The sequence below is a fragment of the Grammomys surdaster genome, unplaced genomic scaffold (assembly GCF_004785775.1).
Source record: "Grammomys surdaster isolate TR1022 unplaced genomic scaffold, NIH_TR_1.0 125861, whole genome shotgun sequence".
Lineage (NCBI taxonomy): Eukaryota > Metazoa > Chordata > Mammalia > Rodentia > Muridae > Grammomys > Grammomys surdaster.
Window position 1 is genome coordinate 512,015 of NW_021620687.1, and position 24,456 is coordinate 536,470.

Below are 24,456 nucleotides of genomic sequence, written 5' to 3' on the forward strand. Positions count from 1 at the left end.
TGTGAGTGAGTGCTCAGATCCACCATGTGAGTGAGTGCTCAGATCCAAATTCTCATCTTTCACAAGAGCAACAGATGCTCTTAACAACTAACCATCTCTCCAGCCCCTTAATTTCTTCTTGTGAGCTAAGACTGTGAGTTAACATCAGAAGATCTTTAAATTGTCCTATTGCTACATATTTGAAAATGTAGAGTAGGCTGCAGGTAGAATTACTCCCTTCCATAATATAGCATTCAGTGCAGATGGAGAAGGTACTTAAAAGTTAAAGTAGAAAAATAATGTAATTCAACTTGATGTGTTTATAAAAAGAGAAAGAGAATATATTCTATGGGGGTGTGGTGAAGAATGGGGGAAGGGAATGTCTCAGTGGGCCCATGCCGAGGCATCCCTTGCCCCTGAGGGACCAGCCACAGACAGTATGGTATAGAATAGAGTTTATTCAGGGCATGGGGAGGGGATTTAAGAGGGCAGTAGAGGCTGGCCATGACCACATGGGGAGAGGGGAAAGAGAAGGAGGAAGGGGCAAAGGGACAGAGAGATCAAGAGTGCAAGAGAGAGAGGAAGGGAGCAAGCAGCCCCTTTTATAGTGGACTAGGCCTACCTGGCTGTTGCCACGTAACTGTGGGAGTGGAGTTTAGACAGAATGCTAATACAACTTATCATACTTAAGTTGAGATAATAAATTAGAATTAGTTTTTTTTTCTTTTTGGTTTTTCGAGACAGGGTCTCTCTGTATAGTTCTGGCTGTCCTGGAACTCACTCAGGCTGCCCTCGAACTCAGAAATCCACCTGCCTCTGCCTCCCAAGTGCTGGGATTAAAGACGTGCGCCACCACTGCCTGGCTAGAATTAGGTTTTTAATGTTGAAATTATCAACACTGTTTTTTGTTGTTGCTTAGGGCTATTCTGTGGATGTTGACACAGAAGGCAGGGTGATTCAGAGAGCAGCCTCCTATCATAGAGCTTGTGGATACGCTAAAGAAGAGGAGTCTGGGTTACTGCCGTTAATATTCCTGTTTATGTGTAAGGTAAAGCTCTTAAGCTACTCTACTGTAGAAGTGATACTTTTTAAGATAAGCTTTAAAGTAGTAATTTATTCTTCTTAATATAAAATAGTAGTTACCTCATAGGATTAGTGTGCAATGCAAATATATTGATGAATTAGTCACTTGAGTTACATTTTCTATTTTGCTTCTCAGTCTGATCCTGTTGCCTATCTTATGGTCCCATATTACCCTAAGGCAAACCTGAGCGCAGTTCAAGCCAGTATGCCTTTAACTTCAGAAGTAAGTAAAAATCATTTCATAGTTGCATGAAATGAGAAACTAATATCTAATATGTAACACCCAGTGCTGTGTGCTGTCTTGCACAAATATTTGGCCTGCATTATTCTATTTCATTCTTGCACCAGCCTATGCTTTATCTTGTTATACATGAGAAAAATGAGGCTGAGAAAGATGAAGTGATTTGGACAGAACCTCTTTATCTAGAAGTAGAACTGAAACTTGAAGTTACGTCTTTCTCATTCCAGAATCCAAACTTACACTTACAACTATTAAGCTGTGGTGTGTGTGTGTGTGTGTGTGTAGCTGCCTAGGACAGTAGTTGGTATCTGAAGTTTAAAGTGGCAGCTTTAGTTTTTATCATTATAAAATTAGAATTAGAAATAGTAATTTCTAATTACTGAAGGATGTTCTGATTATTCCAATTATTAGCATTATTCATTCTCTCCTGGCTGCTTTATGTAGTGGTTATTTATAATTTAAGTTGCCTTAGAGAGGTGTGTATGTATGTGTGTGTGTCTGCATGTATGCAAAAATCACTTACGATATTACCAGCTACTTTGAGTATTATGTTTCTATTGCTATGATAGAATTCCATGACTAAGGCAACTTATAAAGAAAACATTTAATTGGATTTAAAATTCCAGAGCGTCCCGAAGGCAGAATAAGACATGGTAGTGGCAGCTGTTGGAAGCTCCTGCCTTGAAAGGAAGGCAGGAGGCAGAGAGTATTCTAGGAATGACTCGGGTCTTCTGAAACATTTAAGCCTGTCCCTAAGTGACATATATCCTCCAACAAGGTCATCCTTCCTAAACCTTCCCAAATGGGACTACCATCTAGGGACTAAGTTTTCAAACGTACGAGCCTATGGAGGCCATTCTTGTTTAAACCACTGCACACAGTTAAGCTTTATCTAGCCTTTAATTGTCTATGCTATATCTTTAATTTGAATGAGGTGTCAGTTTTCTAAACTCCACCTTTTTAATGTGTATTTATTTGCAGGAAGCTTTAAAAGTCATGAAAGGTGTTGCCCGAGGACTGCATACATTGCACAGTGCTAACATAATTCATGGATCGCTTCATCAGAACAATGTATTTGCCTTAAATCGTGAACGAGGGATTGTTGGAGACTTTGACTTCACCAAATCTGAGGTAAAATACCACAGTGTTATAGGATGAAAATACTTATTAAAGTGGTTCAGCATTTACATACAATGTGCTGGTTGATTGTAAGATCTACACTTTCAATTAAGATGTGTCATGTAGTACAATAGTGTCTGTAACAGTCATCTAGATGATAGTGAGCAGGTGTGGTTTTGCCATAAATACAGAAGCAATCTGATGTACTCAGTGGCAATGACAACATTGATCATTACTTTTCTTATCAGGAAAGAGTTTCTAGAAACATGTAAGAACCTCCCTCTGCTTGCGTTCCTTTCTTTCTTTCACAGATTAAATTTAAATATACATACTTTGTTATTATCAATATAGTACATTTTTGGAAGCCTGGGAACCATTGGTGTTTTTTAATTAGTTTAAGTCTAGGTTCAACTATGTGGCTTTTAATTTGTTGTCACATTATCTCCCAATAGGCAGTTTGTAGAGATAACAAAGTCCAGACAATTAAGAGAATGTAATATTTTTATGTGTATGTGTGGAATAGGAACTCTAATAATATATATGATCACAAAGGATAATTTTTCTCTTTGTTATTTTAATTGACAAAGATACATATGTTTATATGTTTATTGTATATAGCCAATTATATAATATATATAATGTGAGATATATATACATATGTATATGTGTGTATATATGTGTATATACATATGTGTATGCATATATATATATATACATATACATATACATATACATATACATATACATATACATATACATATACATATACATATACATATACATAATGGCTAAATAAATAGTTCCCATTTAAAATACAACAGCTTTATTGAGATAGAGGTCACAAGGAGATAGTGTATAATTCAGTGCTAGTTTTTAGCATATTTATGTAGTAGTATATTGATTATCACTATATAATTCCAGATAATTTTTATCATATTCCAAAGTAGTTACTGATTAGCAGTTAATTTTCATTTCTTCTTCTGCTCAGGCCTTGGAAACCAGTAATATACTTTGTGCTTCTGGATTTACTTATTCTGTAATGTCATATAAGTAAAATTATGTAATAGTTGACCTTTGGTGAAACATTTTTGTTATCTGGTATAACATTCAGAGTTAATCTATGTTGTTGAATATTTAAGGACTTATTTTTTATGGCCAAATTTATTTAATTGTATGTATATGTGTTACTTTGGTGTGTGTTTTCATCAGTGGATAGATATTTGTGTTTACACTTTTTGTTTTTGCTTGAGACAGCGTCTCACTGGGTAGCAAATTCTGGCTTTGCACTATCTTTGTAGGACAGGTCTTGAACTCCCAGTGATCTTCTTGCCTCAGCCTCCTCTACATGCTGAGAGTACAAGTATGTACCCTCAAGCCTATCTCTAGGTTTATGCTTTTTAATTATTATGAGTTAGGTTGCCATGAACATTAGTGTACAAGTTATTTATGCAGGCATTCTCATTGCTTTGGGGAACTGTCGTGTAATTCTATTTCCTTTCTTTTGAAAATCCCTAGTGTTTGATAGACTATTTAACAAGTCATGTATGAGGTTGAGTAATAGTTTGTCTTACAGTTGATGTATACATATCTCAAAACACATTATAAGCAAACAGAACTGTCTTGTAAAAAAAAAGTCCCTGTGGTGGTTTGAATATGCTTGGCCAAGGGAGTGGTACTATTAGGAGGTGTGGCCTTGTTGGAGGAAGTGTCTCACTGTGTGAATGGTCTTTGAGACCCTCCTCGTATCTTACTGGGAGACAGTCTTCTGATCAAGATGTAAAACTCTCAGCTTCTGCAGTGCTATACCTGCCTGGTTGCTGCCATGATTTCTACCTTGATGATAGTGGACTGACCTCTGAACCTGTAAGCCAGCTCCAACTAAATGTCCATTATAAGAGTTGACTTGGTCATGATGTCTCTTCACAGCAATGGAAACCCTAACTAAGACAGTCACAATTTTTATTTTATATTTTTATTTTATTTTTTTATTTTATGTGCATTGGTGTTTTGCCTACATGTATGTTTGGGTGAGTGTGTCTGGTCTTAGAGTTACAGATAGTTGTGAGCTGCTTTGGATGCTGGGTATTAAACCTAGGTCCTCTGGAAGAACTTTCAGTGCTCTTAACCACTAAATCATCTTTTCTAGCCCCACAAAATGTTTGTAGTGGCAAGAATTTTTAATCAACTAGTTTTATCTTCCTACCATGCAAGATTATGCTCTAGTGTTAATATTCTTGTTGAACTTCTTTTCATTTAAGTTTCAAGGGTCCCAGAATACAGAATCTAAATTCCTAAGCATTGCTACATTTGGAATTTTTGCTATCAAAAACTGTTAGGAAAGTTGACTGCAACAGAACTTGTTTCTTGCTATATTCCATGTACTATGGACTCTTGGAATAAGAATACAGTAATTTATTATTTTGTCAAGAGGCAAACTTAGACCATTTTTTTTGAAAAAGCAGATTTTAGATTGTTTATAGTAATGAGCAACATAATTTTAAGTAATGTATTGATTCTAATAGGTTTATAGTAAATATATCTAGTTTACTGTTTGCCTTCTTGAGAAACTTTTCCAAAGTACTTATCTGTTCCATAAGCATCAGATAAAGGTCAAGTTTCTTCACATACATTCTTGTCAAGCATTGCTGTTATATACTTTGTTATTTGGTTGTTTACAAGTTTTAGAATAAATGCTGGATATATATAGTTTTAGTGGTTTTCATATGATAGATCAAAAAGATAAAAATGAATATAAAACTAATCAAAAGTTGTACAGGATTTATGTAGACTAATTTTCTGAAATATTCTATTGTTCCACATTAATTTATCTGAGAATTATGATAACATAAGAAAATAAGGATTTTACAAGTAAATTTTAAGGAATCACGTCAGTTTATTTTTGAGCATACCATTGGTACAGTTGTGGATGTGACCACTCCGACCATCACTCCTCCTCTTTTATATCTATTTGTCATCTGGTATTCTCCCCAGCGTGCTACTTTAGTTGCTCATTTAAAATTCCCAGTTGATGCCTTAGCTTCTGGATTTTAAACTAGTTAGAGAAGTTGGGGTAGAGATAGTAAGTGGAGAAGATACACAGTTAAGACTTAGTGATATATGGTAGGCACTGTGCTAACTAACATCTTTATGACTATATTACATCTGTAATGTAGATGTTAATTCCATTTTAAAAATTAGTTTAGACTTGGAGAAATTAAAATTTAAATCACACAGCAAATAAATGTGAGAGTCAGAATTGTAACTTTCAGGGCAGACTGAGTTTAGGTATCATGATTTGTCATTAATTATCCTTTGATTTCTTGGAAAATGGTGTAGTTAGAAAATGGTCACAAAGAAAATGAATTTGTAATATTTCAAATATTTAGAATGTTCAGAACTAGAAAATAGTACTGCTTTGTCAGTTTATTAAACTATACAAGTAGGAAGTAGGGGAGATGGTTTCGTGGGTAAAGTGTTGTCTGTGTAAGCCTGATGACCTGAGTTTGATCCCTGGAAACCATGGAAAAAGTCAAGAAAACCCAGTGCAGTGACCTACACTTGGAATCCCATCACTTCTGCAGTGGGATGGGAGGTAGAAACAAGAGAATTCAAAGTCTGCTGCCCAGTTTGCCTGAAGTAGGCGGTGTAGTAGCAGAAAGAATAAAAAGACCCTGTTTTGATAAAGCAGAAGGCAAAGGTGTTCTTCAGAAAGTTGTCCTTTGACTCCACATATGTTCAATGACACACATGCTTGCTTATCCATTTATCCATTAGCATACATACACACAAACATGTGTGCACCCATGGTAGATTAAAATTAAAAAGTACAAAACAATGTCTATGATAAAAACATCAGAGTCAGTCATTTTCAGTCCACATTTGCATCTGAGTATAATAAAAATAAAATTTATAAGAATAGAAAATTATATATTTGAGAGTTAGACAGTGAAATATTTCAAAATAATTTTTAAATTGAGAACAGAGGCTTTCACACAAAACCTTCATTGTTTAAAATACTGTTTTTGTAGAGCCAGCGAGCTTCAGTGAACACAATGGTTGGTGGATTGAGTTTGCTATCACCTGAACTGAAAATTGGAAAACCTCCTTCTGCAAGTTCAGACTTATATGCTTATGGCTGTCTTCTATTATGGGTATGTTGCTTTAAAAAAATCATTAACAGTTTACATATATTTCACAATCTAAAGGTATGATTTTTGTTATTTTAAACCATTTTTCTGGATGAAGAGTAATGCTACACTATACTTTTAAAAAGTAGAATTTGCTCTGTGTGTGTGTGTTGTGTTTGTGTGTAGTGCACATGCATCTGAGTGTATGCATGGTGACGCCAAAGATCAACTTTGGATGAATTATTTAGGAGTCATCTTCTTGGATTATTGAGACAGGATCTATCATTGTCCTGGAGCTTGCTAAGTAGGCTAGACTGGCTACCCATTAATCTATAGAGACCTGCCTATCTGCCTTCCTACACTGGGATGATAGGCATGTGTAGCTAGGCCCAACTTCTCTTTTCCCTTTTTATTACATGGGTTCTAGGGATCAAGCTCAGGTATTTATGCTTGGGTGGCAAGCAGTTTACCAACTATGCTATCTTCCCATGCTTAGAACTTTTTTTTGTTGTTGTTTAATTTTTCTCCTTTTTAATTTTTTATCTGATATTTATTTACATTTCTTTTTTAAAAAATTTTTTATTGGACATTTTATTTACATTTCATATGTTGTCCCCTTACCCCATCCCCCACCCACCCAGGAACCCCCTATCCCCTCACCCCTCCTTCTTCTCTGTGGATGTAACCCCTACTTACCCCCTCTCCCACCTCCCCACCTTCAAAATTCCCACCCCCTGGGGCGTCCAGCCTTCATGAGGTCAAGGATCTCTTCTTCTACCTATGCCCAGCAGGGCCCTCCACTCTTACATATTCAGCTGAAGCCCTGGATCCCTCCCTAAGTGCTCCCAGGCTGGTGATTTAGACCCTGGGAGCTGTGGTTGGTTGGTATTGTTGCTCTCCTCATGGTGCTGCAAACCCTTTCAGCTCCTTCAGTCTTCACTCTAACTCCTCCATTGAGAACCCCATGATCAGTTCAATGGCTAGTTGTGAGCATCTGCCTCTGAATATGTCAGACTCTTGAAGACCTCTGAGGAGACATCCATATCAGGCTCTTATCAGCATGCACTTCCTGACTTCCACATCAGCATCTACCTTTGGTGACTGCACATGGGATGGATACTCAGGTGGAATGGTTTTCAGATGGCCCATCCTTCAATTTCTGTCCCTCACTTTGTCTCCATATTTGCTCCCTTGAGTATTTTGTTGCTCCTTCTAAGAAGGACCAAATCACCTCCACTTGGTCTTCCTTCTTTATGAGCTTCATGTGGCCTGTGAGTTGCATCTTGGGCATTTCAAGGTTCTGGGCTAATATCCAATAATCAGTGAGTGAATACCATGTGTGTTCCTTTCAAATGTCATCCCCTTTCCACATTTCCCCTACATAGGACCCCCCCATCCCATCCCCCTTCCTCCTTTTTGCTTTTATACCATTTGAAGTACATGCAAGTATTAAGATCAGTTCTAGGTTGAGGGGCTAGCAATACAATAGATGAAAATAGTCAAGGAACAAACAAGACAGTAAACACAAATAGTCAAAGAACAAGCAAGGCTATAAACAAAATTCTGTGAACACTCCCATGATCACTGTTTCTAAGAGCTTATCAGGATGGCCAAAATATCTGAGCCTACTTTCCTGTCCTAGCCCAAAGTCATTTTCCTGTCTGAAATTAATTCTTTGTTCTAGCCTAATATTTAGATTCCTGCTTGAAATTAATTCTTTGTTCTAGCCTAAGATTTAGATTCCTACCTGAAATTACTTTTTTATTCTAGCCTAATATTTAGATTCCTGCCTGAAATTCTTTGTTCTAGCCTAAGATTTAGATTCCTACCTGAAATTACTTCTTTGTTCTATCCTAATGTCAGATTTCTGCCTGAAGCCTACTTCCTTGTCCTTGGCCAATGTCATATTCTTGCCAAGCAGCCCATTTCCTTGTCCTTGACCCATTTCAGATTCTTGCCTAGCAGCCCCAAAGGCTCTCTGCCTCTCCCCTTTTTTATTTCATTAACAAGACTGAGCCTGTCTTAGGTCGTTCTGACAAGAATGCCTTCCTTACCCTTCATGGAATATGCATTATTCAAAGCAGTGCACTTCTGTCTAAGGCTCTGTGCAGAATCTTACCCATCCTTGGCTTGCCAGCCTGTTAATTTAATAATTCTTTCTGGGGGTCCATTTTCAGGTTCAAGCCATGTACTTTGGCTGCCAACCTGATGATGTTAAAGACAAGCTTTCACACGATTTCCCCTCCCTAGGACCTCCCTATCCCATCCCCCTTCCTCCTTTTTGCTTTTATACCATTTGAAGTACATTCAAGTATTAAGGTCAGTTCTAGGTTGAGGGACTAGTGATACAATAGATGCAAATAGTAAAGGAACAAGCAAGACAATAAACACAAATAGTCAAAGAAGTATTTCTTTGATATTCTTTTAAATATTTAAAAACATGATAACAATTTTTACAATTTGTACAAAACAAATAGTAGCATTGATTTGCTGCAGAGGTCATAGTTTGCTAGTCCCTGCTCTAGCTAGTACAGATGAATGAAAGGAAAAGCCATTAAATTTAAAAGCAAAGAAATGAAGCTGAGTTTATTTGCAGATGACATGCTTGACAATGTAGAATATTTTTAGGAGTCTATATAAAATCTGCTAGTACTAACATGTATTTATCAAGGTAACAGGTTTAATTTCAATGTAATCTTTCCTTACATACTAGTAGAAAATAGGAAATGAAAAATTATGAAAATATGGCCCAGAGAAATGGCTCATTGTTTAAGAATATTCATTCTTTCAGAGAACCCAGGTTTCGTTCCCAGAAAGCATATGGTTGGCTCATAAATCATGAATGACTTGTGTTCCAGGGCATCTGATGCTCTTTTGACTTCAGCAAGCACTAGGTACACACATTTTACACATACATACATACGTGCAGACAAAATACACATTAAATAATTTTAAAAATCATGAAAGTAGCTTGTTAGATGGCTCAGTGGACAAGAGGGCCTACTGTGTAAGAATGAGGGTCTGGACTTAAAGCCTCAGAACCATTAAAAAGCCAAGCATGGCTTCATCCTGTGCCTAGTTCAGGGAATAAGGAAGAGAGGAACAGAGGAAGACAACTGGTGCACATGGACTTGTACATATATGCACTCCCTCACACACTCATAGAAAACCTTGAAAATACCAAAATATGAAACATTGGATATTTAACCAAAAATATATGAGACAATGGACATAGAAAACTACAAAGCATTCCTAAGGAAAATTAAAGCTACAGATAGAGAATATACTATATTTATGGACTGGAAAACCTGATGTTTTATGAAAATTAAACCTACAGATAGAGAAATACACTATATTTATGGACTGGAAAACCTGATGTCTTATGAAAATTAAAGCTACATATAGAGGAATATACTATATTTATGGACTGGAAAACCTGATGTCTTATGAAAGTTCTACTCATGATTGACCTATAAATTCAAAGTACTTTCAACAAAAATGCTGGTAGTTGTTTTATGTGTGGAAATCAATAATTAGGTATTATAATACATGTTATAGTTTACATAAAATGTATAGGATTGGTAGTAACCAAGATAACTTTGTAAAAGATCAGAATTGGAAGGTTTTTAGGATCTGATTTCAAAACAATATAATAATAGCTTATAAAACCAGGCTGATATCTGTGAAGTTAGATTTATAGATGACTAGAATGGTATAGCGCAGTGGTTCTTAACTTTTGTAATGCTGTGACCCTTAAATATTGTTTCTCATGTTGTGGTGACCCTCAACCATAACATTATTTTGCTGGTATTTCATAAGTGTGATTTTGCTACTCTTATGAATTGTAATGTAAATATCTGATGTGCAGGATATCTGATATGCAACCTTTGTGGGTGTTGTGACCACAGGTTGACCCACATATTGAGAAACAGTGGTATAGAGATTTGTAGAAATAGATCTGTCCATGTATGGCCAGTTGACTTTTTTAAAAAAAATTAATTAATTAATTAATTAATTAAACATACCAAATGCTACCCCTGCTCCTGGTCTCTACCTCACAGAGTCCCTCCCCTACATCTCCTCTCCCCTTATCTTCTGTGAGAGTGGGCCCTCATGGATATCCATCCTGCAATGCATCAAGTCATTGCAGGACTTGGCATATCCTTTCCCACTGAGGCCAGCCCTAATGGGGAACAGATACCAAAGTCAGGTTAGTGCTTTAAGGAGAGCCTTTGCTCCAGTTGTTGGATTCACATGGAGACTGAGCTGCATGTCTCCTACATATATGCTGGGGGCCTCGGGCCAACCCATGTATGCTCTTTGGTTAGTGACTCAGTCTCTGAGAGCTTCCAGGGGTCCAGGTTAGTTGATACTGTTGGTTTTTCTTTTAGGGTTTCTATCCCTTTCAGGGCTTTCAGTCCTCCTAACTGTACCATAAGATTCCCCAACCTCCATCCAATGTTTCTTTGTGGGTATTTGCATCTGTTTCAGTCAGCTGCTGGGTGGAGCCTCTCAGAGGGCAGCCATGCTAGACTCTGGTCTGCAAACATAACAGAGTATCATTAATAGTGTCAGGGATTGATGCTTGCCCATGGGATGGGTCTCAAGTTGGACAGGTTATTGGTTGGCCATTCCTTCAGGTTCTGCTCCATCTTTGTCCCTACATTTCTTTTAGATAGGACAAATTTTGGGTTGAAAGTTTTGTGGATGGATTGGGGCCCTTATCTCTCCACTGGGAATCCTGCCTGGCTACAGGAAGTGACCTCTTCAGGTTTCATGTCCCTGTTGTTAGGCATCTTAGTTAGGGTCACTTGCATTGACTCCTGGAAGCATCCCATATCTCAGGTCTCTGGGACTTCCTAGAGTAAGTTCCACCCCTCCTATCCCAGCAGCTGCAGATTTCCATTCATTCTCCTGGCCCTTTGGGCCTCTCTTCTGTCTTTCTCCACACCTGATCTTGCTCCCCCAAGGCAGTTATTTGAGGTAATGGAGTACTGGAACAATGGACATCCATATATGGAGAATAAAATCTGAGTAATTCCTTGTACTATGCATAAAAATTAAGAGAAATCTTTGTTAGATCTAAGTGTAAAACTAGAGCTTGTAAGGTTTCAAGTAGAAAGCAGAAGAAAATCTATTTTGTCAATTTTCTAATTTCTTGTAGATGTTTTAAAAGTATGTTCTTAGTGCTTTCTGAATTTAATTTGTGTTGTAATGCCTCCCCTTCATTTGTAACTTTATTACTTTGGGTCTTCTCTCTTTTGGTTAACTTGAGTAAAGTTTTGTTAATTTCATTTGGTTTTTCAAAGAAACTAATCATCTCATTGACTCTTGTAATACTTTTTGTAGTTTGTTTTTTTCTGTTTAATCATTTTTAGCCCCAAATTTTGTTAATTTATTCCTGTCTACTGTTTGGGTTTGATTTGCTTTTATTTTTCCAAGGCCTCAGGAACATAAACCAGTTATTAGAGCTCTTATAATTTTACACCTTGATACTTAGTATTATAGACTTTCCTCTTAGCAATGCCTTCATTATTTCTCATTTTAGTATGTTATGTTTTCATTTCATTCAGAGCTAGGAATTTTTGATTTCTTTGGTTATTCAATTATCAATCAGCAGTGTAGTAACTGCTGCTGCTGTTAAGGAAGTTTGTAATGTGCCCAAATTGATGTATATTGTCCTTTTGTAGCCAAGTTCTTTCACTAGTCCAAATGTGTCTAACCTTTTTACATTGTGACAAGAAATTTTCATTAGTTTAGTTAATAACAACAACAAAATCCACAGGTAGAATCCCATGATGATTTAAGTCAGTCTGTGATTTTGTATTAGGCCAGTTCATAGATATTCTTGGCATGTGGCCTATGGGCCTTGGTTTGGACACGTGTAGGAGTGAGTACTCTTTTCACACTTAATAAACTTTGTCCTTTTAAAAAGCACCTGTATTTTGTCTATTGAAGAAGGCCACAAAACAATAAATATATGACTTTGATAATATTTTCTTTCAGTGTAATGCCCTTGAAACTCTTGCATGTTGTCTAATGTGGTTTTGTATGAGTATACCAAGTTAATTTGTTACACATATTAGAGAATATTTGGGTAGTTCTAGTTTTGGGTTCTTACAAATAATGCTGCTTGTAACAGCTTTGTGTATAGGTTTTATTATAACCAAAATGTCTTTTTTAGGCTAAACATCTTTGATGATGATGGGTCAGATTGCAATTGTGTGAATAATTTTTATTCTCTGCCAAACTGCTTTGCAGAGTGACTATCGTTTTTGACTCTGGTCATGAAAATGAGCTCCCTTGTCTACATTATTGTCACTGCCTGGTATTGTCATTTTCTATTTAACCATATACATAGGTGTGTAGATGTATGCTGTCATGATTTTAGTTTTCATTTCCATAATGGATAATTATGTTGAACACATTTTGTTTTTTATATACTTGATGAAGTCTCTTTATACTCTTTGCCTGTTTTTAATTGGCTTATATTCTATTACTTTTTTTTAAAAAAATATTTAACATACCTTCTGAGGTATAAAAATACATTTTATTCACCTGATTCACTTGTCACTGAGGCTTACTGTTTCCATATACTCTCACCTAGGCCTAGTCCTGGAAGCTTCTAGCCTCCGTACAATCTAGACCTAGAATGTTTTCAGCCTCCAAGACTTGTTGCTGAATAAATTCACTCTTTCTAGCTCTTTCTGAAATCTGACTCAACTCAGCTCTTCTGTCTCAAATTCTTCTCCAAGCTGACTGATTCAATCTGGCTTCTCTCTTGGCCTCTGACTTTTGCTGTGCTTAGCCTCAAACTAACTGTGGCAATCTGTTCTAATGCTCTGGTCCCTCTCATTCTCTAGCACATTGATTCTTCACCTGTGTCTAGCTTGTTCTCTTATTGCAACCTGTCTGAAAAACTGTCGTAGTAAAACTGCATCCTCTCTCTCTGCACTGCTTCTCAAGTAGCTTCCCTTTCTTCGCCTTGTGAGAATTGGGAATATCCTATTTTGTCAAATCTTTCATTTATTACTTTGTCTGCCATTCAACTAGACATTGCTTTGAAACATGGGTGCTTCCTTCTAAAATGTAACTTTACCTTTATTGTTTGATATTAAAGGTGTGCACTAAAGAAGTGTCTGCATTCCAGTCAGAGGGATTAAAGGTGTGTTCTAAGGCTGAGCCACACCACAACTAGAAACAGGGTTTTCCAGTAGACAACATGATCTTGGGGTTCACAGTGTGATCAAATATCCTGCAACATTTCCCTTTTCTGTCTAAATAAAAAGGAAAGGTTTTAACTCTTAACACAAGTAAAAATATTTTAATAGAAACAATTATCAATTCCGTAAATTTAACATTCCAAATGTCCTTATGAAGCTCCAGTTGATGTGGTGATCCTTCACAACTGCAGTCCTGATCATCTGCCCTTCAATTTCAGTTCATTTCAGTATCAAGGTCTTCCAATCTGCCAGCCTGACAAGTGTATTGATGTGTCCTTTTTCAGCTAGCTTGTTGAGTTGTCCCATTCAGGAGGAGGGGGAGATCAGCTTTCTGCATTATCTGCATTGCTGTCTTTCTGTGTACTCAGATTTCCATTCTGATGTTAAAACATCTTTAAAGTATATAGATTGATCTAATTCAGCAGTTTTTTCTACAATCCACTATCGTTCAGTTAATCTTATTCTCCCTTTCTATTTATCAAACTACAATTAGATCTTTATGCATCCACACATCAACTAGACTTTTAAGTACTTGCATTCCATATCCAGCTCCATGCCACTGAGCTGAACTTCTTACCCATCATGAATGGGATGTCTGTCTTGATCCTCAATTTCATTAAGTATCGTTGGTTCATAGTTAAGCATTTTCTGTTCTCTTACTGCCTCTGTCTCTTGTCTCTCAAGCCTTTGTATTATCATAGCTGGTTTTCTTGTTCTACAGCTATTAACAGAAACAAAAGATTGCAGTTGAAAGTAGGGAGAAGTTTACTCTGGTGATGGTCAAAATTGTAGTAAGTACTGCAATGGATTTTTCAAATAATATTTCTATCCTCCTCAACTTGTATCCCTGTTCTCAAGAGATCTGAAATGGAGTTTCCCATTTTCTAATGCAGGAAAAGTCTGTCTATTTTATTAGAATTATCTCTTAGGGTGGCTTACTATGATTTGATGGTGGTTTGATATCTTAGAGGCTCCTGTGTCATTTTTTCCTCTGGGCTTGAGGCTCCTGCTGCTTTGGGGTCTCCTGAACCTCTTTGGACAACCAGCTGAGCTTGAAGGAGATAACCCAGGAAAATTTCTCCTCTGTGGTTTTCTGTCAGATGTCTCCTGCCCTCTGCAATATTCCTGTCAGTTGTCCTCTGCTCTTTGGAACATTGGTGTGCTTTCTTCATCATGTTGGGGGTCAGATGTCCCCTGCCCTCTGCGATATTCCTGTCAGTTGTCCTCTGCTCTTTGGAACATTGGTGGGCTTTCTTCAATCACGTTGTGGGTCAGATGTCTCCTGCTCTCTGTGATAATTCTGTCAGATGTCCCCTGCTTTCTGCAGTGTTGGTGGGATTCCTTCCTTCTTTCCTTCCTTCCTTCCTTCCTTCCTTCCTTCCTTCCTTCCTTCCTTCCTTCCTTCCTCCCTTCCCTTCTTCCCTTCCCTTCTTCCCTTCCCTTCTTCCCTTCCCTTCCTCCCTTCCCTTCCTCCCTTCCCTTCTTCCCTTCCCTTCTTCCCTTCCCTTCTTCCCTTCCCTTCTTCCCTTCCCTTCTTCCCTTCCCTTCTTCCCTTCCCTTCTTCCCTTCCCTTCTTCTCTTCCCTTCCCCTTCCCTTCCCCTTCCCTTCCCCTTCCCCTTTCCCTTCCCCTTCCCCTTCCCATTCCCCTTCCCATTCCATTCCCCTTCCCCTCCCATCATCTTCTCTCCTCCTTCTCCTCCTCTTCTCTTCTCATCTTTCTTCTTCTTCTCTCCTCCTCCTCCTCCTCCTCTTTATCTTCTTATTATTTTCTTCCTTCTTCCCTTCTCCTCCTCCTTCTGTTACGTTTTTTTTCCTTCCAAACACATTAAGTGCCACATATAAAAGCAGTTTTTATTCTCTTGAGCCTCAGTCTTCTAACTTAGACCTAGTTCCAGAAGCTACTAGCCTCTGTACAATCTAACCTAGGCCTAGAATGTTTTTAGCCTCTGAGACTTCTTCCTAGTTCTTTCTGAACTCTTCCTGGCTGGTTCAATTCACCTGTTCTGGCTTAAACTCCTCTCCAAGATGACTGATTCAATCTGGCTTCTCTTTCAGCCTCTGACATAGATGTTTTTGGTATCTTTGGTTATGTATATGTCTAAGTATTAAACTAGTTTGAATGAGATTGTTTTTCTGATGTCTTATTCAGCAAAGTTTTTATTAGTGCACATCGTTACTGATTCTTTTGTATATTGAATTTGCAACCTGATACTTTGCCGAATCTTTTATGAGATCTAGGAATCTTATGGTCAGTTCTCTAGGAAAATTTAAATATAGAGTCATATGTGTGTCTTCTTTTCCTTGGGGGTCATTGCTCACCTGCCCACAAGGGTGAAGGGAGCGGAAGCAGCAAGCAAGGGTTCAGATGGCCTATGTTTGAAAGTCAGAGGTTGATGTCATCCATCTCTGTATTTTCCCCACTTTGATACATGGTCTCTCATGGAATATAGAACTTGCTTATTTTTCAAGCCTGACTGACTAGCAAAGTCCCAAGAGTCCTGTGTCTGCCTCTCTAGAATTGGGGTTAAAGGCACACACTGCCTCAGCTGACTTTTGATGTTGGTGCTGGGGCTCTTATGCTTATACTGCAGGTGCTTTACTAAGGTATTGCTCAGCCTCTCTGTGATTTTCTTAATGTCTTTAATGAACATTAAAATATGCATGTGTTTTATTATGTTCTAGTAGTGCATTAGTTACCCCCGACTCTGTCTCCCCCCTCCCTCTCTCCCTCTCTCTCTCTCTCTCTCTCTCTCTCTCTCTCTCTGTCTCCTAAATACATGAATATAACGTCAGTCTGTATAAAGTTACCTACATGTATATGCTCTCAGGACTGACCATTTCATTATTAGATAACCAAATGGAGGGCTCATCCTGCATGCTAACACAGAAAGGGAAAACTCACTGGGTCTTATCTCTAGACAAAGAACTACAGGCAACTGGGGCGTGCTGAGAGTGGGATCAACATTTTGAAGTACTGTTGTCCCAGTTTTTCATGTTTTTCTTTTTGTGGTTTTGCCCTGGGATTTTCACATCTGGAATTAGTTTGGTTGGATTTTAAAAAAAATCCACTTTCTTTCAGTGTGCTTGCATTGTTCAAAAGGGATGACTTTGTTGAAAGGTTGAAGTGTCATTTTACTGTTAGACTAGTGTTCAGGCCACTGTTCTCTAGTACTTTCCTGCAAGTAGACTATTGTCTGCAAAAATAATCACTGCCAAAGCCTAGATCCATTATGAACTTACAATAATAGTCAAATAATCATCATCCTTTAAAATGTAATCAAGTAAGAGACACTGGTAGGACAGTGTACAGTAAGATGCCAATTACTGTGGCTCTGAGTAGAAAGTAAGAGGAGAGTAAGTAAGACCAGTAGTTAATATTGGGTTGACAGGAAAGAAAAGCAAATAGAAAGAGGGAATAAAAGGGATGAGGTGACGATCCATCAGTAGAAGTGAAAGATAGAATGAAAAAAAATGTAATCAGACAACTTAAACGGGTTCTAGGTCTTGAGAGGTTGTTAAAGACTCTTTAACCAGATTAAAGCCATTCCAGAGGAAAATGAAATAGAAATTAGACAAAAAAGAATAAATGGAGAGGAATTAAGGCCACAGATACTAATTCCACTAGTAAGCAATCCTGTGTCAAGTCACAGATGGTTAACCATGCCGCTGTTAGCTTTTAGGAGTCCAGTTGACTGCTGCCCACTCCTGGGTTGTCCTTCCCAACACTGAGCATGTTGGATGTTGATATCCTGCAGATACTATTTCTCTGTCCATGTTTCTTCCTTGCTGCTTACTGTGTGGGTATGTGTCATAGTTTCTTCTTAGCATATTGTCCTGTGACATATGCTTGCTTTTAGTTTCCTGACAGTATAGTTTATGGTGGGGCAGTTCTGGGGCCATGAAGACACTGACCCAGTAGTATCTCTTTTTTAGTAGTGAAATATTTATATGTGAAATTATGATTTATATAGGATTTACTTCAAAAGAAATAAATAAGTGGACTGGGAAGAGATCAGTTGGTAAAGTGCTTGCTACGTAAGGATGAGGTTCTGAGTTCAATCTTCAGAACTCATGTGAAAAAGCCAAGAGTTTGGTGCATACCTATAATTCTAATACTGGGAGGTGGAGACAGGTGGATCCTTGGGGCTCACTGGCCAGCCAGGGTAGCCTAATCTGGGAGTTTCAGCATAAAGGGGAGACCCTGTTTCAAAATACAAGGTAGTTGATGACTCTTGTGGTTTGAATGAGAAAGTCCCTCATAGGCTTATGTTTGGATTCTTTCTCCCTAGTTGGAGGAACTGTTTAGGAAGGACTAGAAGGTGTGGTCTTTTGGAGGATGTATGTCACTGGGGGCAGGCTTTGAGGTTTCAAAAGACTTCTACCGTTCTCAGTGTCTTTTTCCTTTATCTTTTGTTTATGTATGCAGATCTGAGTGCACAGCTACTGCTTTAGTGACATGCCTGCCTGTCTACTACCATGCTTACTGCCATGATTATTACAGACTCTAACCCCGTGGAATCATGAACTCCAAATTAAACACTTTGTCTCATAAATTGCCTTGGTCATGGAGTTTTACTGCAGCAATAGAAAGATAGTGAATATAATTTCCAAGGAAGGGTAACCGAGGTTGTCTTCTCTGCATACACATATGCGCGCGCGCGCGCACACACACACACACACACACACACACACACACACACACACACACTGTGTACCTGTATTTCTCCCCACCAAATAGTAGTGAATATGGAATTTGGATTTGTGTGTAGAAAAGAACAATCATTGATTGATAGTTGTTAGGGATGGGTGATGAAATATATGAGTCAAAATACCTTTGTGAATGTGATTCACAAAGGGATATTTAGTAGTATCTTAGTTAGCCTTCTGTTGCTGTGATAAAACACCATGACAGAAAGAAACTTGGGGTGGAAAAGGTTTACTTTGTTACACTTCCATATCAGAACCCATCATCATAAGTCAAGACAGGATCCTGGAGGCAGGAACTGAAGCATAGGCCATGGAGGAGTGCTCCTTGCTAGCTTTCTCCTCATGGCTTGCTCAGTCTGTTTTCTTAGGCCCACCTTCACTGTTGATACCACTAAATGTGGTCTGGGCCCTCCCACATCAATTATTAATTAAGAAAATGCCCAACAGACTTGCTTATAGGCAAGTTTTTTGTAGATATTTTATCAATTGAGAGTCCCTCTTTCCTGATGACTCTATTTTGTACCAAGTTGATATAGAACTAACCAGAAGAAATAGTTTCTTAAAATTTATCTTATATTTCAGGAACAGAAGATAAGTGTTAGAATGGAAGGAAACTCACTGGATTTATTTTCTTGGTATTTAAGTTTTGAGAATAGTTTCACTTTATTTTAAGTGAGTGTCCTGCCTGTATGCATGTATGTACACAATGTGTGTGTCTGGTCCTGCAGAAGTCAGAAGAGGACATTAGATTTTCTGGAATTGTAGTTATTTATGGTGTGAACCACCATGTGGGTCCTGAGAACAGAACCCAGGTCCCTTGTGAGAACAGTAAGTACATTTAACCACTGAACCAGCTCTCTAGCTCCTATAATATTTTCTTAGAAAGCAAGGAAGTATACAGTGCTTATTTATGGTATGCCTGTCAACTAATTATCATTGTAGGTGCTTCAGAAGCTATTTGGTTATATGGGCAAGTACTTTTACTAAGAGCTTTTATCCTGCATGAGAAATGTGCTTTCTTATGAGCTCTTCTCTATTCACCATAATCTAAGGGTCTGAACATTGTGATATGATATTGTAATTTACAAAGTGTTGGGTTTCATTCCTGGTTATTCCAACATACATGCAGCCAGTGGACTATGGGTTGATTATTTGTGAAAGTGGTCCAGATTAGATTCTCTAGGATTAGTATTTAATACTAATTAAACCTCCCTAATGGTGCAACATTTTTAATACCTCATGTTGTGGTGACTCCCAATCATAAAATTATTTCATTGCTACTTCATAACTATAATTTTGCTGTTATGAATCATACATATAAACATCTTATATGCAGCCTCTGTAGATTGAGAACCACTGATTTAGATACCTTTGAAGCATGTTCACTTTCGTGTTCTTTTGCAGCTTTCTGTTCAAAATCAAGAGTTTGAGACAAATGAAGATGGAATTCCAAAAGTAGATCAGTTTCATTTGGTAGGTTTCCTTTGGCTATTTACTCATTTGGAATATGTAGTAATATAAATTTACAAGTCTTTGAAAATGTTTTCTAATTTCTATGAAAATTCAAGCTTGCATTAGAAATAAAGAAATATAGAAGAAAATAGAAGTACCCTACTTGTGCCACTGCCAGATAATTACCAAACTGTCTCTGCAATAAGAAAATATAGTATTCACTGTGTGTTCGAAGGTTATTTTGTTTTGAAATGAAAGTTTTATATTTTGTGTCTAAGTTGTAGATCTTTTCTTTGAAATTCATGTATGTCATTGATAGCTTTGTCATCTATATATGTTTTCAGACAACTTATTCTGAATACTTGTCCGGGACTAGGAATTGAACTAGCTACTAGGGTATTAGGGTACTAATACTAATGGGTACTAGGTACAAGGATTGAAACATTGGAAGTGAAATTAATAATGTAATCTTGCCCAGGCTCTTTTTCTTGACTAACTACATTTTTTTTTGTGTGTGTGTATATGTGTCTTTTTAGTTCACTCTTTGCTCTCTTGTGTTGTAGATCTGAATGGAAAAGTCACCAGTAGCCACTCCATAACTTGAATGTTCCTCTGTCTTGAAATTTCCCCTGTCAAATACGTTAAAGTGTATTATTACTTCTTTATTCAGGCTCTCCTCACACTCAGGGGCTCAGGGTATGGGAAGAAAACACAAGTTTTGATTCTTGTTTTTTTTGTTTTTTTTTGTTTTGTTTTGTTTTTTGTTTTTTGTTTTTGTTTTTGTTTTTTTCTGGAATATCACATGGATTGCATCTAGCCCAGAATCCTGTTCCCCTCTGAAACCTTGTGGAGTAGACTGCCACTGTCTGATGTCCTTTTGGCATTCTTACCTTCTTAACTCCCACTAAAAGCACAGTGAGCTCTGCTTTTAACACTCCAGGGGATTTTGCCATCAACTTCTAAACTCCTCCACAGTCCTCCTGTACAGTTCCAAAGACCAAAGAATGACAGGGTCAGGTCACTGACCCCTGCTCTCAGTATGGAATTTCTCTGTCAGTTATGTTTTTCATTGCTGTGATCAAATACTTGTCAAGAAGCAATTTAAGGAAGGAAAGGTTCATGAGGTATTTTTTCTGTTGGATTCTTTTTTTTATTATGGTTCATTCATAGTTTGACATTTTAATTTTCTTAAAATTTTAATACATCTTAAAGTTTAGTGTTATACAACATGCCTTTCTGTAAAGCGTTAAATAATTTTAAAGCAGTAAAAAAGATAACCAACTTTACAGTTTATCTACCTTGAGTATATAACTTAGTGGTTTTTAGTATAGTCATACGTGTCCAACACACACCAAAAACTCATTACATTGTATCTGCCATCTTTCAGGATCTTTATATTTTTATCTTAATTCTAATTAATGACTAATATGTTTTCTGTTCTGTATAATTTGCTGTTGTGGGCATTCATATGAATGGAATCATAATGAGTATAGTATGCTTTGCTTTCACTTAGCATGCTTCAAGCTTCATACAAATTCTAGTATTAGTATTTCATCCCTTTCGTGGCTAAGTAATATTCCAGTGATGGATTTGCCATAGTTTATTGATACCTATTTATGAACATTTTGGTTATATATACCTTTGGTTATTATGGAGAATGATACAAACATTTATATACAGACATTTGAGCAGACATGTTTCATTTCTTTTGGGTATATACCTAGTGGTAGAATTAATGGGCCTTGTGTAACTGTTTATTTAATACTTTGAAGACCCATTAGATTCCAAGAAGTTATCTTACATTTGTAGTAGCATATGTGTGAGCTTCAGTCCCTCTGAATTAACACTGGCTATAAGACTTTTCTTTTGTAGCTATCTTAATGGGAGTACTATCTCAGTCACAGTCTTCATTTAAATTTGTGGTGTCTTCCTCAGAGAAATGCCTGTGCAGACTCTTACTGTTTTTTATAGTTTAAAAATTCTGTTGCCCTTTGATTTTTTAATTTTAATGGATGCTTTTGTATTCTAGAAACAAATAACATATTGGGCATGTGGCTTGCAAATAGTTTACCTCATTCTATGAGCACTATTCTCGTTTTTTTGATAGTGTCATTTGAAACAAAAGTATAATTTTCAATGAACTTTGTCCATTGTTGGTTGTACTTACAGGATTATTTTCAAGAGTTCTTCATTAAATCTAAAATTGGAAAAATTTACCTCTATTTTCTTCTTACAGTTGTATAATTTAAGCTTTTATATTTAGATCTTTAGTCTATTTTGAATTAAATTGTTGTATATTTTAAGAGCCTCAGTCTTTTGCATGTGACTGTCTGTCCCAGCACTATTTGTGGAAAAGACCATTTTGTAATCATTAGAGCATCATGCCACTCTTGTGAGAATCAGTAGATGATAACTGTGTGGGTTTCTTTCTAGACTCTGAATTCTATTCTTCTGTCTTATAGATGTTCCTCTATTATGGTAGGATTATGGCCTTACAAACATTTTAATTTTAAAATGCATATGGTCCACATTACCTGCAGAATTAACAGCTTAGCACACAGTACACTGCAGAATATTGCTTGATTATCTTGGTGATCACATGCTAATTTAGAGTGTAGATCACTGAGGATACCCAGCATCAATGAGAGTATTATACTATATATTTCTAATATGGGAAGTATCAAAATTTAAACCTTGAAGTATAGTCTTAGTAAAATGCTTTGGTTTTTCATCATTGTAAAAATGTAAGTCCAACCATCAGAAGTCAAGGACAGTCTGTGTCTGTTCCTTTGCCAGGATCATGTTATCTTGTTATGACTGTTAATAGACATTTGAAATTGGGGTATATGAGTTGTTACATGTTGTTCTTTTAAAAATAGTCAGAATTATTATTCTGACCTAAAAATTTTTCAGAGGTAGTTTATCAGCATCTACAAAGAAGTCGGTTAATCTAAGAAGGGTTGTTCCACTATAGTCCTTATTAGTGTTGTTTGCTGAGCCACAAAACATTGATGACTTCCCCCTTTATTAGAGGAGTTTGATTTCTTTCAACTATGTCTTGTGGTTCAAAGTATATGCTTTTGAAACTCTTTTGTTTAATTATTCTTTGTTTTAATTAATTCATTTTATGTATGTGAGTACACTGTAGCTGTCTTCAGACACACCAGAATAAGGCCTCATATCACATTACAGAAGATTGTAAGCTATGATGTGGTTGCTGGGAATTGAACTCAGGACCTCTGGAGGAGTAGTCAGTACTCTTAATCCCTTAGCCATCTCTCCAGCCCCCTGTTTAACTTTCTTATTAGTTCTAATAACTTTTAGTGGGCTTCTTAATGCTTTAACATACTTCTGTATCATTTGCAAATAGTGATGTTTTTTACATCTTCCTCTTTCAATTTTTTTGTTTTATTTTTGTTTCTTTTCCATGCCTAAGTGGTCACAGTCTCCCATACAATGTTGGGTAGTAGTGGTGTGAAATTTTCGTGTGAAACTCTTACCACTATCCCATAAAGGGGGGAAAATTTTGTTCATATTTCACTCATTTTATTGTAGCTATGATTCTCTTTGCTTTTGCATTTCCCCTGGCATGTAAATTCTGTTTTATTACTCGAGATACCTCTTTCCAATAAAATGTAGATAAACTTGGAAAGAATCTAAAAATCTAGATAGAAACTGATGTTAGCCTTTGTCAGTAACCAAACAGGTTTGCTTTTGTTTTTAAATGGGATTCTCTGTCATTACAGATTGGTTCTTTTTGCCACTAGTTTTGATTTTGACTATTTTTATATTTATTTATTTATTTATTTATTGAGACAAGGTTTCTCTGTGTAGCCTTGGCTTTGAGTCTTTATTAAATGTTTCTTTTTCCTTGCAGGATGATAATGTCAAGTCCCTCCTCTGTAGCTTGATATATTTTAGAAGTTCAATGACTGCTGAACAAGTTTTGAATGCTGAATGTTTCTTGCTTCCAAAGGGGAAATCAATTCCAAATGCAGAAAAAGAGATTGAATATACTCAGTGTGACAAAGAAGATGAATCAAAGGTGGAGAGTTTAGATAGATACAGCGAAAAGACAAGAAACGGGGAAGCCAGCCCTTCACTGGCAAATTAGTCCTTTATTGTTTCTGTGTATGTCCTTTTAAAAACTTTGTTCTGTTTGCTTAGTAGACAAAAATGTGTGTAAATGTTCTGAAACTTGTTGGATTGCATCTTTTGATTTGGGTTGTAAAAAATAAAAGACATGTTTTGGTTACACCTGAAAAATCATTCATATTCTTTGTAATTTTGCATAACTTGGCATTATTATGGAAAGAGTTTCTATTTAGACTTAGTGGAATTAAGTCATTATAGTGTCAGTGTAAGTTATGTATTTGATGTATGCTAGTTGGTTGTAGTAAAGGCTGATGTTTTTAGTAGCAAAGGATAATCGGTGTCTGTTTTATATCCAGTTCTAGCAACATAAGAAGTAAGTTAAGACATGTTCCTTGTACTTATAGGGCCAACAATTTTAGAAATTTTCAA

At 36.9% G+C, this 24,456-nt stretch overlaps 1 protein-coding gene across 1 annotated transcript in view; it reads left to right on the top strand.

Annotated features, from left to right (window-relative positions):
- Stk31 (serine/threonine kinase 31) overlaps positions 1 to 24,193 on the top strand; it is a 77,291-nt gene extending 53,098 nt beyond the window's left edge. Inside the window, exons 19-24 of the mRNA XM_028790075.1 lie at positions 899 to 1,027; positions 1,199 to 1,285; positions 2,285 to 2,434; positions 6,451 to 6,573; positions 19,885 to 19,953; positions 23,810 to 24,193. Coding sequence (XP_028645908.1) covers positions 899 to 1,027; positions 1,199 to 1,285; positions 2,285 to 2,434; positions 6,451 to 6,573; positions 19,885 to 19,953; positions 23,810 to 24,046 — 795 coding nt within the window. The 3' untranslated portion in view covers positions 24,047 to 24,193. The remainder of the gene's footprint in view (positions 1 to 898; positions 1,028 to 1,198; positions 1,286 to 2,284; positions 2,435 to 6,450; positions 6,574 to 19,884; positions 19,954 to 23,809) is intronic.
- Positions 24,194 to 24,456: the final 263 nt, after the last annotated feature.